The sequence below is a fragment of the Clytia hemisphaerica genome, unplaced genomic scaffold (assembly GCF_902728285.1).
Source record: "Clytia hemisphaerica strain Z4C2 unplaced genomic scaffold, Clytia hemisphaerica genome assembly, whole genome shotgun sequence".
Lineage (NCBI taxonomy): Eukaryota > Metazoa > Cnidaria > Hydrozoa > Leptothecata > Clytiidae > Clytia > Clytia hemisphaerica.
This window is the reverse complement of record NW_027103699.1, coordinates 9561-28336: the sequence shown is the minus strand read 5'-3', so window position 1 is coordinate 28336 and position 18776 is coordinate 9561. Positions and strand designations below refer to the sequence as shown.

Below are 18776 nucleotides of genomic sequence, written 5' to 3'. Positions count from 1 at the left end.
TCTAGTCTGGAATCTTGACTACAAATGTCAGATCTTATAAAAAACGATGAAAATGCTGCTTTACATTTTACTCAGAAGTCGAAACAAAAATTGTTGTAAAAAGGGTTCTCCTAGAAAGGAAGATATTCCAGACTATAAAAATATCAACACTATGGTTTTACAAATAAAAATATGAATAGTAAAATCACTCGAGACCTAAAAAAGTCGAAACAAAAGAAAACGTTTGCAGAATTTTTGAAGGAGACACTGTCCACGTTTATGGCTGCGTTTAGACCAACTGGCATTGGTAATTTGGCATTTGCTCACTAGGGAATACCTTTAATCACAATTTTCATGTGCTTTCTATTGTCTTTATTCCGCAGAGATAGATAGAATAGAAAATCTCCTTTGTGTAATATTACAGAAGAAAGGAAAGGATTCCCTGATACCTTGTTTTGACGCATGATCGAAGTAACTCAATCCTTTTCCTTTTCCTTTTCAACAACTTTTACTCTATTTTTATTATGTTATCAAGGAATCGTCGTCAATTTTTTAATTTCGCTTAGCGAAAGTATTACGATAGCCTTTCTGCGGCGGCGGCGGGGGAGAATTTTTTTGGGGCGAAGATTATGGCGTGGGCGTTTGGCTGCGGGCGTACTACGGCAAATATTCTAAAGGTGGACTCACTCACAAAGATAAAAAGTGATAAAAAACAGGGCTTTTCGTAATAAATAAAATACGCTAAAGGTAAGAAGTGTAACCAAGCCTTTGCAAACATTCACCGTGAGAACTTTTTAATGGCTGCTTTTGAAACTTGCTGCTGCTGTTAAATTTTTATCATATTTTCTGGTCTTTTGTAGAGTGTTTAAAGAGGTTTAATATTTGTTTACTACTAAGTACTTTATGTTTGTGTAGTTAGTGAATGCACCAATAAATTGATCAGTAAGTAGTACAAAAAGAGTTAATTTTCCACAACAAACAACAACATTATTAGGGGGGGGCGTACGGGTTTGACGGTGTGACGGTATTAACCCTTTTTTCTGTCGGTGTTTCGGTGTTTGAAGAAAAATGTGACGGTATTTCGGTGTCAAACATGCCATGCGGTGACAAAAATAAGGATTTTACCAAAGTTTGCTGTCGGTGTTGACGGTAATCCAAGAAATATGCGTCGGTATTTCGGTGTCTGCGACCCCCGTACGCCCCCCCCTTATTAACCCTCTCTTCTCTTCTTCTTCATCAAAACTACAAACAGCACAGGTATGATCTTTTTTTTCTTTTTTCACCAGATAGTTATGTGTTAATAGTGAAACCAGTTGTGACAAACAGTCAGTTTTAGCAAGTACAGTGAAGTCGGGTAACTTGCATCAGTGGAGGGTAACTCGCAGCAGCCATCAAATGACTGACCAATCAAAGCAGCAAAATTTCAAAACAAATGAACTACGCAGCTCCGCTTGCAGCTCTAGCCTACCATTTTTGTTTTGATTTAACTTTGTATTTTAATGACCAAATGGGTAATTCATTTGAGGGCTTATGCAAGTTACCCGATCTCACGGTATTTCTTAGAAATCATGTCAATTGAAATTCAGCAATCATTTTTGTATAATCGAAACGACCCTGCCTACGACACTGCCGTACATTGTCATTGTACAGTGATTTGCGGTGGGTAAGGTAGGGTGTACAAATAATACAGCAGATTTCAAATTAACCTATTTTCACCGCCGTACAAAGGACATTTAGATCCAGCCCCACCGTACACCACTGTACAATGTACAGCGGTCCCTCATTAATGATGACAGTTTTTTATTCGATGAAGTTTGATTGGTGTTCGATAAGTTTGGTTAGTAAAAGTTACAGCTTTTCCTCCTCGATGGGATGATAGATATTGGCTCGCTCTTTAAGTTTTAGCGTGGGCGTCTGCTAATAAGCCGTTGGAATGTAAAAAGAATGGGCAAGAAGGTAATAAATCAAACTAATCGAGCTTCAATCAAACTTCACCAATCTTGATACATCTTTTGCTAATTAGGATTTTCATTTTGAACCATGGTACGTTGTTTGTATAAGATTCCCATTTCCGCACTAAGATTCTTGTTACTTTTCTGGAATCTTTCCCCTATATATTTTTCACGGGATAATCGGCAAGAGATTGGGGAGGGTTTGGTCTCTTAAGAATGTACACTATCTAAACTTACATAATTTTTTTACCAAGCATAGGGTTAAGCATAATTCGAGTCTCAAAATTGAGCTTTACTTAAGCATAGTGAGCTTCAGCCGAAATTTACCGTATGCTTATAAAAAAAATGAGTGTGCTCAACTGCTTTTTGCCTTTAATGGGCTCTTCCAGAAAATGTCTGTACATGGGGGTGGAGGATATAGTGTCTGGAGGGAAGAGTAGTGAAAAATCTACAAAATTTGCCTTGTCCTGGGGGGGGGGGGTAAACTTGCTCTTGATGGGATCAACTGATGTTTGTCCGAAGCGGGGGGGGGGGGTTAGACCTGCTGTCCGGGGGATTAAAAGTCACAATTGATATAAACTTTGCGCAAGTGAAAGAAGTCTTTATCACAAGTTCCTTCAAAGCACAAAATGAGGTTTCTGGCATCAATGAATGAAAAGATCATTTTTTCTTCTTTGTTTTCAAAAAAATTTTAAATTATTTTTCTCAAGTATAATGCAGTTCTCTGAATTATTCTGAATTGAAAGATTTTGTTTACGCTTTATAGAATAGAATTCTTTCTCTAATTTTTTTAAGGAATCTTTTTTTTAATGGATTGAGATTTTTCATAAAAAACAGGGTATCTATGACATCTATGACCTGTGTGTACAATACATTGTGTATATTTTGTGTAACGCTTCATTCAAAATGCATAATGCTGCAGGAGTCACGTTTCACGCGTCTTCGTCGTTGATGTTCAAGTATTATGCGAAATTTTCGACTTTAAGTCGTCTTGTTTTAAATTGATGTAATTAACATTCAACTTTTTGCCATAGGCCAAGGCTACGGCAAAACTTGCAAATTTTATAACATATAAAAAAAATGAATAGAAAACGTGCACATACTTTAAAAAATCAAAAATGTCATTTTTTCTCTTTGTTTTGATTCCTTTGTTTGAATTGAAATGCTAGAAAATGCTCAAAATGGCATTTCAAATGCCAACGAAATGCCAACACGCTGGCATCATCAGGCATTTGACAAACAGAACAATAGTATAGGTAGAACAATTGAAAACAAAAGAAAATCGAAAGCAATATGCCAGGATGTCTAAACGCACCCACTGTAAAAATGAGGATTGCAGATAGATCTTCACATTTGCGCGTGACGATAATTGATGACTCTTAACATCAATCAAAACAAAAGAAAAGAACAAAATGCTAGAAAAATTTTCTCAGTTTCCCAGTAAGTAAAACGAACGTCAAGAGATGGGAACCTTTCGACAAGGTATCCCAGAAAATTGTAATGGAATAGAAAAACAGCTTTTCTGATTACTTAAAGGCAACAAGAACACACCAATTTTTCATAATTTTTCGATGCCCCTGTCTCATTGCATCTCAGAACACATCACGTTTTCTAGCTCCTACATGTGTTCAGAACACCTCCTAAAAAAGATCGCCTCGTCGGCTGCTTTTGACTGTCGTATATATTACTAATCTATAGTCTGAGTAGGTTTAAATGCCGTAGGATTTGTAGATGAGAACAAACGAGCACTCGTTTTAGACCAATATCGCATTTAATCTTGTATATTTTTTCTTGATAGTGGTTGAAGCCTAGTTTTTTATGTTATGGATTATATTGATATACCTATCTCGTATTGCAATATGAGGGGACCTGGTTCTTTGAGTAAAATAGATCTCAATCGCTTTCTTCACTCTTGAGGTTGAATCAAGGTTGATAAACGTCTTTAAACATTTCTTCATTTTTTATAAGCTCGATAAGACGTCGTAATAAGACGAGACCAACGTTCAGTTTTCTCTATTCAGGAAAAATTCCTAGAGTAATCAGTGCACTACTTTTAATAGCAGCCTAATAAAACCTCCCGTTTCCTGTTCTTCCCCTCGATGAAAGACTGGTTCTAGGTCAGAGATCTCTGCCACTGAATCAAGGGATGGGGAAGTTGATGTTCAAATTATCGACCCTTTTTACGCCGGCTCTTATTGGCGATATTTTAGAGTTCGTGGCCTAACGGACCGGCGTTAAAAAGGCCGACGTAAAAAGAGCCAAAATCATACATTTTAAACCTAAAAGCGGTGTTTCTTTTTTTGAACCATTTTTTCGCAATCAAAGTGGCTTTCTGAACAAATTCAAGGTGGAAGCACAGATATCTGTAAAGCCCGAAGGGCTAGATTTGCGACTTTTATCAAAAAGTGAAGCTCATCTTTGGAAGGATTTCCTACCAGAGTCACGTGACTAAAATATGCAATTTCACCGGTTTGAGAGATGTGAAATAGCGTTTGCCGCCTACGTTTTTTGATCTCGCGCTCCAAAAACAATTAAAATGCTAGATCCTATCCATCGGCACGAAATTTAAAAAGTCAAATTTTAGCTTCACTTTTTTTTGCTGGAGAAAGCTTAAAGTTGCCTATCTAGCCCTTCGGGCTTAGATATCTGTGGGTGGAAGTATCCAAAACTTAATGTAAATAAGTGAATTTCAACGATAAAAATTTTACGCATTTTCTTACTCGTAGATGTCATTTTGATGAAATATTCTGTCATAATTTTCTGTTTTGAAGCCTAAATTAAATTGCAGTTTTTGCAGGTTTTGGTGTAATTTGCAGCCCTTATTGGCGTAGGCCCAAAAATGGGCAGTGGCGTAAAAAGGACCGATGAGGTAATATGAATTGTCACTGCACTGAATAAAACGAGATATAAGTCTTTCATGAGAGAGAGGTACATCCCTGTGTCACGATCTGGTGGGACCACCCTACTGTTGAAAATAGTTGCCGTAAAATCGTCCCCGCTAAGAAAGATATACTGAAATTCCAATGAAGTAGTTCATGAGATTTATCTCTAGAAGGAAAAACTAAACTTTTGGGGCTGAATCTCCATCTCTACTTTTAAAGTAGAAACAGTAGGATTTTGCATTATATTTCGCCACTTTAAAAATCTTTACCCAGTTATTGAGACAGAGGTGCAACTTTCGATAGATTTTTAATCATCGGGATTGATATGTCATCTCAACAATGGACTTCATTGCTCGTGGTGAGTGCAGGAAATGGTTGTCAAGGTCAAGAATTTTCTTCAAGGCAGTAGCATGTTTATTTATTTCTTCAAAACAAAGCTAGGATGCGCGACATTTTAAATAACTGCGGCAGCTAAAGCTTAAGGAATTTAGCAAAAGAGATAAATGAAATTTTCCCTTGAATTTTTAGCCTATCTGCCGTACGACTTCTATACATTTTAATTTATTTGACACGAAATTCGATCATGATGAAGTTTCAGTCAAATAAAAGACAATTTCATCAAAAAAAGTGAAGACCTTAAAAACATCGCAATCAATATCTTTGAAGAAAAGAAGTTGCATCTGCCCTTTAAAATTTGCGGATTTTTCTTTTAGGACGCTTGCTTCCAGGCCCTTTGTGCCAGAGTTTATGTAACATAAAATGTAAACTGTTGCTCCAAAACATTCAGCCAACGGAACAAGTCTGCTTCAAAATACTGCCACGCTGCCCCAAAGTTTCAGCCTCGTTTTGACGAGAAACTCGTCTCAAACTTGTCCCCAGGCCCTAAAAATACAAATTTTCAAAAAAAGAAAAATTGGATCTGCAGATATTCACCCAAAGGCCAAGTGTGCAAAATTTTAGACAAATCCAACTATTTTTTAAGTCTACAGTGTGCCTTAAAGTTTCAGCCTCGTTTTGACGAAGAACTCGTCCCCAGACCCCAAAAATTCAAACTTTCAAAAAATGACAAATTATATCTGTAGATATTCACCCAAGGGCCAAGTGTGCAAAATTTCAGCAATTCTGACCATTGTTGAGGTCTGCAGGCCGCCCCTAAGTTTCAGCCTCGTTTTGACGAAAAACTCGTCCCCAGACCCTAAAAATCAAAAATTTTAAAAAATGAAAACTTAGATCTTCAGATATTCACCCAAGGGCCAAGTGCGCAAAATTTCAGCCAAATCAAACAATTTTTGAAGTCTACAGACTCATTCGGAGTTTTTCAGTTGACATTCGATGTTTTATCGATGATTTTATCGATTTTAGCCGTTTTCCCTACATTTTTATCGCTTGAATTAATTATTAGTGTAATATTTTGATGGCTTTTAGTATTTACGAGCAAAATGCATCATAAAAGTGAAACCTCATGACCTAGAAACTGTTAAGTTTATGAAAATCGATTAAAATCGATTAACTCGATAAAAGTCAACTTTTAAGTCGATTTTCTCGACACTTGCACTAGAAAATCGCGGAAACTTTTCGATTTTGTAATCTACACATACTAATTCGCGAGTTTCCACCACAAAAAGTTAGATCTAAGAGATGTAACAAGCGAAAAATAGGATTTTTAACAAGCGAAAAATAAGATTATTTAACAAGCGAAAAATACGATTTTTAACAAGCGAAAAGTGAAATTTTTAACAAGCGAAAAATGAAATTTTTAACAAGCGAAAAGTGAAATTTTTAACAAGCGAAAAATGAAATTTTTAACAAGCGAAAAATAGGATTTTTAACAAGCGAAAAATATGACTTTTAACAAGCGAAAAATATGACTTTTAACAAGCGAAAAATATGACTTTTAACAAGCGAAAAATATGACTTTTAACAAGCGAAAAATATGACTTTTAACAAGCGAAAAATATGACTTTTAACAAGCGAAAAATATGACTTTTAACAAGCGAAAATGGCCATTCCGTTTTAACCGCAATAAATAATTTTGAAACAAACGGCACGTCATAGACCTGGGAAAAATACGTAATTAAGTGACGAGCACCTTATAAGGATCACCATACAGGAGTCTCCTCCTTTGGACATGTATTAGCAATTTGTCTCTATTCTTGACTGATATATCGCTCTACCGATTGTATAGAGCGCTTTTCTTGAATCTTATTGAATCGCAGGTAAGATTTGCAAAAATTAGTAATTTTATGTATTTGCACATTTGAGGATGGCGGAGTGACTCAATCGATTTGACATAGCCCGCAGTTTTGAACCGCAAAATAGAGTACTGTAAAAGTGCTTGTTTAAAATCGTCCTCAGTCAGTCAGGATGTAGACGAATCACAGATACCAGAAGCCAACCGTCTCCATCGCAGAAAATACATACACTTGCTATTATGTTTGAAGAATGTTTTCCAGCAGATTGACACGATAATGTAAAAAGTCTTCGAAGAAAACAAAAAGCTGTAGCCCAGGTAATCGATCTCAAACAAGCTAAAGTTCATGAAATAGTCCAATACACGTTTTTTATAAGAGCATCCAAAATTCTTGAAGCCTTCGGATGTTCTTAACTTTTTGAGTGTTAAGCCTAAGAATGTTCTTAACATGTTCTTATTTTCACCGTTTTGTGAGTAAATTTTTGTGCAATTTCCTAAAAAGGTGAGTGTATAGTCCACGGAAGCCTTATGTTCTTAAATATTTTGATCTTATATAAAAAGAAAGCGTGTATGTTGGACCGATATCGAGTATAATACATAGTAATTTTGATAATGATGTGGGTACAATTAAAAACAAATTATGTTAAGTTGGAAGTATTCCATCGAAATCCAAAAGACGTTTTCCACGAAATAGAAATTGTTGTTAAAGACTTTTAAATATCAGTTTTGACCGTGTAAATTATGCTAAGTCATGTCATAATAGCCACTGAAAATTTGTGTGTATTATAAACTTATTTTAGGCCAAATAGCTTGGTTTTTGAACTTTCTCAGAGGCAAAGAAATCACCCAGAAAAACAAAAGCTAATTGATCCTATCAGAGCCCCGGGAGGGGAGGGGGTACTAGGTTTGCGAGGTAACGGGTATGTTCGAGCTAATAATTGAAAATCGACCCTTAAGGAGATATAGAGATATAATGAGGAGAAATGGTGATTTTGGGTTCCTTATGGTGATTTTGATGGTTTTTGTGTCCCTTTCGAGGGTGTGAAAAAGTGACTCTTATAACAAAAAGCTAATTGATCCTATCAGAGCCCCCGGGGGGGGGGTTCTAGATTTGCGAGGTAACGGGTATGTCCGAGCTAATAATTGAAAATCGACCCTTAAGATATAGAGATATAGTGAGGAGAATTGGTGATTTTGGGATCCTTAGAGAGATGATGATTCTGATGGTTTTTGTGTCCCTTTCGAGGGTGTGAAAAAGTGACATACCACAAAGGGCACATACCTGGCACCTAGTTTGCCTAGGTACCTACCTTCCCCCGGGTATCAGAGTTTTTAGACCCTGCCAGACAGAAAGTTAACAACAGCGTGACACCTTTTATGTACTGGAAAACGGAAAATCTAAAAGTTTATTCCACATATTAGATTTCCTACTTTTAAAAAACCCATCGGCAAGGAATTTAACCGTTCTTGCGGAAAATAATGAAAATAACTGTCAAAACAATTTCCCATATTAGATAATGACTGCTGTATAAGGCGATTAAATCTGCAATTGTTTATATTGTCTAATGACGTCACGATATCAAAAACAAGATAAATTTTTGGTCAAAAATTGTTTTCAATTCAAACGGCCACTATTGAGTTTCAAGCATACCACTTAAAAGTGAAATCAAAATTTTTGAAAATTTGAAATTCTTGAAAACTTGAAAACAAAGAAAAAGTAGGGTTTCGTGTAGGCAGTAAGGGTAAAAATTAGAAATTTGAACCTCTAGAAACAAATAAAAGTAAAAAGACTCGAATTATTTGACAACGAATGAGCCATTCAGGCAATGACGTAATCCAAACAAATTGTAATAAGTGTGCTTGTTCGGGAAAATAATCATTCCGAAAATTATGACACTACTTTTTAGAATAGAGACCGAGTGGGCTCCCTCCCACTGGAAAAATCGCATCCCTGCAGTGGACTACGTCGTTCAATTTAACCCTTAGCCCACGAGGAACGCGTATATGCGTCCAAAACAAGCCAAAATACTGAGTCTCAGACTTGAGGCCATAGCTCCTGACCACTTGATTTAAAGGGGGTACAAACCGAATGCTTTTAGAAAGAATATAAAATAGCTTTCCAATGGTACCAAAACTATCTCCTAAATCAAAAGCTACAAGCTTTTATGGCACTTTAAAGTTTTAAGTTTCAAAAAAATAAATTTAGAAAAATTTCAACTTTTTCAAAAAAAACAGCGCGCACAAAAGGGTTAATAATCGATAATTATAATCAAACAAAAAAATCCTCACTACTAAATATTGTACTTGAAAACAATGGAATTAAATCACGCAGCTATAAAAACCTAGGAATATTAATCTCCATCGTCAACTTTGGTCTTAATAAATTGATGCATGAATGATAATTGGTGATGGTTTTATTTAATGAGTTTCATTGTGGACAGGATTGACGTCAAGATTCATTAAGCCGGAAATCCTGATCTGGGGTTTGAAAATTATTTTTGTCCATTTCAAAATTTGTAATTTAATTTTCTTCTTGATAAATTCTTAAATGAGTACGTTGCTGTTTGGCATTCTGTAAATAAATAAATGCTTTACAAGTTTTTTTATAAGAACAAACTATATAAAAACATAAGGCTTTAGGGACTCTAAAACGATTTCTTAAGAAAATTGACAAAATGGTTGAGAACATTTTCAAGCTTAAAACTCTAAAATTTAAGAACGCTCCACAGGCTTAAAAAAATTTGGATGTTCTTATAAAAATATATATCAGTAATTTTTTCAAATTTATAAAAATGTCTAAGAAACAAATCAGTAGATATTATTTAGCCCTGAGTGTCTTTAGAGGTTTAAAGTAGTAAAAATTGGGTATATCGCCTAAAATACCTCAATTACACTTTATAAATAAGAACAGGATCAGAACAATTTGAGGCTCAAAGTGACAAAATAATAAGCACAGCCGAGCCTCAGAAAAATTTTACTGGTTTTTATGAAAAAAGAAGTGTTATCTACCTCTTCAAGCTATAATACATCATTGATCAGCCCTCCACAAACTTTAGAATATTGAAAGATGTTGGCACAAACCCACCCTTGCAAGTTTATAAACACACATTATATGATGGATTGACAAAAATAATAGTTAGTAAAAGCCAACCATAATATATGCACCCTGATCGTGTCGTATTTAATAAAATTTGGTCAACATTTTCGTCCCCAATAAAGAAAACACCCTACAATTGCATCCCCACTGGGAAAATGACTTTGATTTGACCCCAATTTGAAATCAATGGGAAAAAATTGCACTCCAAAACCACCCTATTCTATTGTTTGGAACAATAGAATTTCTATACCCATTGGGCTTTCGATAGAAATTTTCATCCCCCACTATGGGAATAAGTTTTACCGGGGCTTTGAGACACGACAGGGGTGTTATTTAATGATTCCAATGGAGTTTTGTTGAATATGAGTTTGACCAAGTCAAGAAGACCAGTGGTAAAATTTTAACACATCTAACAAAATCGTAAAAACAAAAAAATCTGGGCAAGTGGGTAATACAGATTACTATCATTACTTTCTCATTGGACAATTGTACAATTTACTCCTGAAAATTTCCTGCCCACTAACGTCAATCCAGTTCATATCATCAAATTAAATATCATTGATCAAAAGCTTCATGAAGTAATACCCGATTTGAATCGACGTTCAACATCTTCTTCTCTTTCAGTCATACGTATCCCAGCTGGCACACAACGTTGTATCAACGTTTATCTAACGTTCACAACGTCCATATAACGTTAGATTAACGTTAAAACAACGTTGTGTGCCAGCTGGGATGAACCGAAAATTATTTTATTAGGACTGTAACCACAAATGTTGTAAATCTGTTGCTAAGCTGTTGTTAAGGAAGCATTTTATGTATGACACAAACATAATCAGTCCCTGATATTGAACTATGTCCCTTGGTTTGAAAATGATCCTCAAGCCATCGAAGTAACCATATCCGAGCTTGTTTTCGAATTTTTGTATGCCTATATAAAAAATATGTACGCAAATTCAAGAACTTTTAATAAGTTACTATACCTGATAATTCTTGAGATTTCAAAATTTGATATTTGACTGATGACATTGCCAAAAGATTGCTACGCACTGCTTCTTTCCAATGCAAAATAATAAAAATTAAGATACAAATTTAAAAAATTGAAAAATATATCATCAAATTGTCCAGCGTCGTAAAATAAGATTTTTATCCGTTTTTCAATAGTTTTATACAATGAAAACAATTTTTATCAGATCAGAAGTCACTCGTGACTAGAAGGCAGTGCTTTGTGGTGAGCTTTCTGGCTATTAGATACTAGAAATGGTAATGCAATTTTGACGTAAATCTTTCTGGCGTAAATTTTTGGCCAAAATTAGGATTTAATGTGAAATGAGGTATTGTTAGGGCTGAATTTAAGGTTTATTTTTTATGATGCATAAAAGTTTAAATCAACGAAAATTACACAAACGACTAAGGCAAATATATATTCAAAAAAAAAAAAACGATGCGTAGATTTCCATCTAAGCAACCGACCACAAGGAATGTTATCAGTTGAGACATTGCAACATCAAGCTGGTACACCAACTCTTTCTTATTTTTACCCCTACTGGCTGAAAAAATCCCACCGGGTCTGTGAGAAGGGGGTGTATATAACAAAGTTAGTTGATTTCAAGGAGAACGAGGGAAGCAAAACGAAAAGACACCCCTGTCTCAGTGACCCGGTGGCTTTTAAAATTTCACCGGGGATAAAAAATTTTCTTTGGAAAGCCAGTGGGGATTTTTCAAAGACAGAAAATACCAGTGGGGACACAGAATTAGAATAAAAATTTCAGTGGGGATTTCGAAATTTTCTTTTTTTTCCAAGTTTGTTGAAACAGTACAGTAAGTGTGATAAGCAAGCAATTTTATTTCAATCTGTATGTAATTATATGGATATGCATAATGCATAATAACATTTTTCTTTCCTCCCACCCAGTCTTGATTGGGTCAATGAGGCTCATTAAGTTGAATTACTTATATATCATTTCCTCCCTAAGTTTATTTGACCAAAATTTCCAAACATAGACCTTTCATCTTGAACGGGTAGAATAGCAACTATTTGCTAACATGACAGCTATAACAATGCCGTAGGAAGCATTTTCTTATTGGGGGGAGGGCTGAAGTTTAGTGACACCGCTAGGGCCAACCATGGTTTGGCCCGAGGGGGGAAATTTTGAAAATTTAAGCTCTAGATTGCTTGAAAATGCACTCAAACAGACTCAAAACAAAATGCTTTCAAGAAAAAACAAGAAAAACTTAGCATTTTGCAAAATAACCATTTTTGAAACAATTATTGGGGGGGGCATAGCCCCCCCTTGCCCCCCAGTTGCTACGGCACTGTATAACAAGAAATAGACAAGCTGTATTGGAGTGGCTACTTTCCTAGGACAGTTCCCATATATATTTGATGAGATCAACGTCCTCATGATCTCGGACATAAATTTTGTATACCATGATCCTAATGAGCAGCCTAGCTCAATGGTACAAGATCGAGCAATGGACTCTCAATTTAATATTACCCTTATTTTTTTCTGATTCGATTGTATTTGATTACGTTTACAGGGGGTTTAGGATTCAAAAAGAGTGGTGTATCTCTGGTATTATGACGTAACGGCTACATAAGTGTCTAAGGAGGCGCCACCATGGTTGGGGCCGACGGGCGAGAAAATTTTTGAAAATAGGACCCTCTAGATTGGCTAAATATGGCCTCAAATTTCAAATTTTTGACAGTAAAAAAGCAGTTTTTTGGTCGTACATGTTTTTTTTTTTATAAGCAAGTGTCTGCCCCTACATCAGGCTCGCATTATGCTTAGCATTCTATTGTTCTTAAACAATAGAGCCATTGTTTAGGTACCAAAAACTGAGCCTGCATATGCTTATAAACGTTATGCTTATAAAAGAAAAAACATGTAGTATAGCAAGATTTCAGGGTCTTTTCAGAGTGGAAAAGGAAAATAACGGGTTTCCTAGTAGTTTCAAAATTTTTCATACTCAGGTCTAGAGTTCCAAAGCCAAGTTGCTTATAAAATTAAAAACCGTATAGCTATAAAAAAGTTATGATAGAAAAAGAAAAGATCTCACAATTTCTTTTAAAATCCATTCATTTTTTGAATAAATACAATCATGGACAAAAGGTTTGTAGACTTCTGCAATATTTGCAAAATACTTCAATATCGATCAAAAACAAGTTCCCAAGAGGTTCTGGGTGCTTTCTAAACCCATTCTTACACCAGTATCAAAACGTTGATTTTTTGCTTGTGGTTCCCTCAAAAGCAATTCAAAAGCAATGCAATGACTTCGAAAGTGTTTTTCTTAACTTCCCTCCTTTTTCAGACACATTGAAGAGTCATTTTACTCTATTTCTCATCATTTTTCACTGAAATTTCATTTGTCTACAACCTTTTGTCCATGATTGTAGGTATCTCAACAATAATAATGTACACATTTTCTGTTAAAAAACATGAAAATATCACAAGCCTCACAAAGGGAGAGAGCCATAAGAATATACAAAAGAGATGAACAAGAAAATTGTTGGAAATTTTGTGTATAATCTATTATATCAAAACCTCTGTGAGAGAAAAAAAAAGTTATGTTGAAGCTTTTTTGAGTCAAAGTTGTTCATTTGTTTTGAGAAATAAAAATCTATTATCAAGCTTTGATGAAGCTTATGGACATTTTTCAACAAAATTAAATATGAAATAAAATGTAAAAACTAGAAAAACAGTAATATAATGCCTCTACATTCATTTCTCTATGTCACTTTCATTTAAAATTCCAAGAGACACCAGCCAAAAAATAAAATAATTCACAATAATTCCAAAAAAAATGAAAAACATTTCTCAGTCAAGCAAATGAATTCTTGGTACTTATTTTAAATCATAGCTTGGGTTTCTTTACTTTGTGTATTCATGATATTCATGATGTAATCTTTTATACGGACACAAAATAATCTGGAACTAGTGGCAAAATTTGTCACTAGTCTTTTGTTATTTTGCCACTAGTTTCGCGTTATCTCGGGTGCTTCCGTATAAAAGATTACGTCATGAATATCATGAATATATGCATGTCAGGATGATAGCGGAACAGGAATATAATCCATCAAAAATGAATTTAAAACATATTCCCAAGTTAGTTCAAGAAATGTCGTTTGGTGTTTGAGCTCTGAGTTTGGGAATATCATTGACCGATTCATAATTTTGATAACAAAAATCACATTCATGGTCTTGAGAAGTCTGTTTACAATCTCTTTGATATGGGAACTATTTGACAATATCATTGACCGATTCATAATTTTGATAACAAAAATCACATTCATGGTCTTGAGAAGTCTGTTTACAATCTCTTTGATATGGGAACTATTTGACAATATCATTGACCGATTCATAATTTTGATAACAAAAATCACATTCATGGTCTTGAGAAGTCTGTTTACAATCTCTTTGATATGGGAACTATTTGACAGGTTCAGTATCATATGCAATCAATTCAACAATTTTGTCTTTGTTGGTCACTAGATAGCCTATCATATGCTTCTGCTGCTGTTGTATTTTGCAGGCCATGGGTCGTGCTGTATCATGATGGACAAAATAAAATCCTCCAAAAATTCCTCACAACAAGATTCAAAGCAGATCATTCCTATAATTTTTGAGTTTCTACAATGACAATATTCATTCTCTCCATTGTATAAATTTCGTCTTATGACTGTTCTTTTTTCTTGAGGTAGAAATAAATCCAGACAAACATGTCCCTCTCAGCACAGGATCAGCTTCTTGCAAAGTTTTCCAAGTTTGTTTCTCTCTGTCTTCCTTTTCATCATTGTCATTCATTTACAAAACATCAAACTGACACTGATAAAAATCCATTAAAGTATTCTCAGGGTCAACAGAAGTCTATTTTCAACCCATTTTAATCATCAAAACTCCATAAAACTGCATGAAGAGCACAAAGGTTTAAAAACCACTGTCAACAGTTTTTCGTGTCTCACATTCTAGAAAGGCCTGTTCATAACAAAAAATCGGGATTTTCTAGCCTAGCTGAGCGCGTAATACTTAGGTAAAGAAACCTGTCAGTTTGTTTCGCTTAGCTTGCGAGCGTGCAAAATATATATTTAAAGGTATTTCAAAATCAAAACAAATATGGTAGACAATCTAAATTGGATGTTAAAAAAAATTGGCTGGCTGGATGAAGTTGCTTGACAATGAACAGTCAGTCTTAAAGATAAAGGTTATCAGTTAAGAGTTAATCAAAGATAGAATAGCAGTTTTTTAACATAAGTTTTCAAACTAAAGTTTTGCATAAATTCTGTTGATGTTTTTGAGCATAGGCGGGTAGCGGGGTTTTCTCAAAATCTTCAAGTTTCAGTGGGGACGGGCGGGGAAATAAAAATTTTGAAGAGCTACTTAGTGGGGATCTAGAAAAATTAAAGGTTTTCAGTGGGGATTCCCCGGAGGCAAATTTAGCCTGTTTTTCTCCCCGGGGACAAAATTTTGGACTTTTTTTTCAGCGGGTGGGGGTGCCCAGCGGGTCTGTGACACGGGGGTGTGAAAAGGATCGATATCCCATTGTTTTGGAACAATAAGCGCCCCTCCTTCTCAAAGATGAATAAGTTAGAGAGGGGCTTCGTTTGACATTTTACAAGTATTTTTATACAAACAAACTATATAAGAATATCAGGCTTTGATGGCTTAAATGTTAAGAACAAGTTAAGAACATCTGAAGGCTTTGGATGGTTTTATAAAAAAACCAGTGTCACACAAAACCTATCAACATTTATTACAATTTTTCGATGGACGCAGCTATGGCGTGAAAAATAAATTCGCAGACTTCTAATTCAAGCTTGCTTAAAGTAAAAATCATCGTTGAAATTAATAATTTTTTATGTGTTAAAGAAAATCCTTATTTTGATACATAGGGAGAGCGATACAAAAAGAAAGTTAAACTTACAAGGCGGTTTGATAGTCATGTCAATACGACCAATCAATTTCAACTTCAACTTTAACGAGGGTACTTTCAATTTATAACTACTTGTTAAGAACGGGTCCAGTCCTTTTGAAAACAGATTTCCAGACTAAAAATCCTCTTTGCTGCAGGTCAACCAAAACCAATTTCCAAGTAAAAGAAACACCAAAAAAATGTTCTCAATTTTCCTTGATCTTTCACACGCACATTGCCAAAATAATCATAATGAATTTGACCAGACATCAACATAATTGTATTATTTTCCTCTTAATTTTCTATAAAAGAAAGGATCTATAAAATGACATGGAAGAAACGAAAACAATAGATCTAATTATGAAGGAAGATATCTAATTAAATATCATTAAATAGGACGTTAATGAATTATGAACTTTTTCATAAGAACCAGTAATTTGTTTGACATCGGTTGCTTATTTGGTGTTTTTTTTAAGCGGAATCCCCCTATCTTGTAATGGTAATATTGTACAGTAAAACCATAGATATATATAATTATTTGTTAACTATTTCAAAATGTACAAAATTTACAAAATTTACATCATCAGTTAAACTAACCTCCAAGCAGCTCTTCGTGCTCCACGATGGTTCCACAAGAAGACCTGCGAAGGTTCTTGGGTTTTCTTTGATGGCCGACACTCTGAGATTTCAGAGTACTTTTCACGATTCAATCGCGGGCATTCGTATAACATTAAATCGATTTGCTCGAGCCGTCATAGGATGCGTGGGGTAAAGAAAATCGATTCTATTGCGACCGTGGCTTTCTTGCTCCGACCAAAATCCAAGATGGTGCCTGAAATTCACGTTTTGGCTGTTAGTCAATGTTTTGATTTTTTTATTGATTTTGAGACTTTTAAAAGAAAGTTCAATGTTTCAAATGTCGTTTAGTTAGTTAAGTGTTACTCCGACTTACACCAACAGAAGTGGCTGTTCATACTTAAAAGCTTTGAAAGACTGTTTTGAAAGTTGCATTTTTTCACACAGATTTTGCTTAGATGTTTTCTTATTTTTGTTCAAGATGAAGGCTCAAACACCAAGCAAATTGTTACATGTATGTTCTCTTATGTAATGTGTACTTCTCTCCTGCTATCTCCTTGATGATTGAAGAGGAATCAAGCATTTTTTCAGAATAATTGCAACTTAACGTGTGTGAACTGTGTGTCATCAGGTGCTCAATCGACAAAATAATCGATTCAAAACCAAGAGGTTGGCTAGTTTAGGCTCTATTTATATTGTTGGATACTCTTTTTGGATAAACTTATGGTGAAATTTTATATTTGTTGAGCTTTTTTAAGCGGTTTCGATGATGGGTTGTATACTATTTTTGGCTTTTCGCAATCAGAGTTCAAAAAACCTTTCATGAGAATTTTTTAATAGATTTGGAAGATATAAACAAATACCAACTCTAAGTTCTGGAAAGTATTTTTTGGCTTGAAAATGTCTAAAAACTCCAATTTAAATGGGTACTGTTTACGATTTTTTTGTAGCCATGATATTTTCAGGTGATAAAGGGCATTCCAGCAGCAAAAAATTTAGTATTTTTGGCAGGTGAAGATTCAGATTGTTCCATGTACAATTGCCTGTTATCATCTTTTCGCAAACTCCGAACGCGGTTTTGTAAAATTCCGCTGAATAAACTTTTCAGATCATCATATGCCTTAGCAATGCTGATCGGTTATGAGATTACAGTTAAGCCTAATAGCCAATAAGGGCCATCTGGGTTCATTTTTCACTTGATATTACAATATTACTTGGAAGGGATGATTATACAGGTTGGCTTGGAGCTAAAGTTAAAAAAATTGGACCATTTGAATTCAAAATTTTGAAAAATTTGGCATGGGAGGAGATTTAGAGATTCGATTGTGTCTTTCATATGTGTTTTGTAACTCGTAAAAATAGAACTCGTAAATATTTATCACTGTAAGCACAAATTTTATGTCGTTAAACAATCAAAATAGTATACAGTAGAACCTCTAATTAGCAGACACTCTAAAAGGCGGACACCTCTGATTAGTGGACAAAATATTTTTCCCGGCCGTTTCCTAGTCAAATCCTTATAAAAAAAGGCGGACTCCAAAAGGCGGACACTCAATTAGCGGACACCTCCATTTAGCGGAATGGTCAAAAACCTGTTTTTTTCCCTCCAATTAGCGGACACAGAGGAAAACATAGTTTCAGACATTAAGATACAAGTAACAAGTGATTTTTAACCATTTATTTCAAGCATTTTTTGTTGTTTTTTGTTTACAAAGATTCAGTTCTTCCTTCAGCTCTAGTTTAGACGGCCCACTTTTTGCCACTTTAACAGTCGGCCGTCTAAACTAGAGCTTGACCCAGTTGACAAGCTTTCCTGGGCCAGTAAAATAGTAAATGACTGGCACTTCAAGTCCAAACAGACTTGAGGTTGTTAGAATTAACAACAAAAAAACAAAAAACAATCAAGCATTTTTTTAGATAATGGAAGTAATTACAGCTCTTCAAGCTCTTTCCCAACCCTGAAGTTGACTTTGTTATTTTTAGTATTTTTAGACTTTTCTTGAACGATTGAAAAAAAGTAGTTTATTTTGTTTCAACAACTTTTCTCGAGTCTTTTCATGCTCCTATGTCTCTAGGGAAATGCCTAAAACCATAATTTCATGTTTGCGACCCCCTAGTACGGTTTAATTTCGAAATTTGAGCCTGAAACTCAAAACCCTCCAAAAGGCGTACACCTCTAATTAGCGGACACT

At 35.0% G+C, this 18776-nt stretch overlaps 1 protein-coding gene across 2 annotated transcripts in view; it reads right to left on the bottom strand.

Annotated features, from left to right (window-relative positions):
• Positions 1-16305, bottom strand: part of LOC136803935 (uncharacterized) — a 30829-nt gene extending 14524 nt beyond the window's left edge. Inside the window, exon 1 of one of the 2 annotated variants that reach the window (XM_067060661.1) lies at positions 16021-16305. In XM_067060661.1, the coding sequence (XP_066916762.1) occupies positions 16021-16039 (19 nt within the window). In that variant the 5' untranslated portion in view covers positions 16040-16305. Of the gene's footprint in view, positions 1-11081; positions 11175-16020 lie in introns of those variants that run through there. The other variant, XM_067060657.1, reaches the window with a different exon arrangement.
• Positions 16306-18776: the final 2471 nt, after the last annotated feature.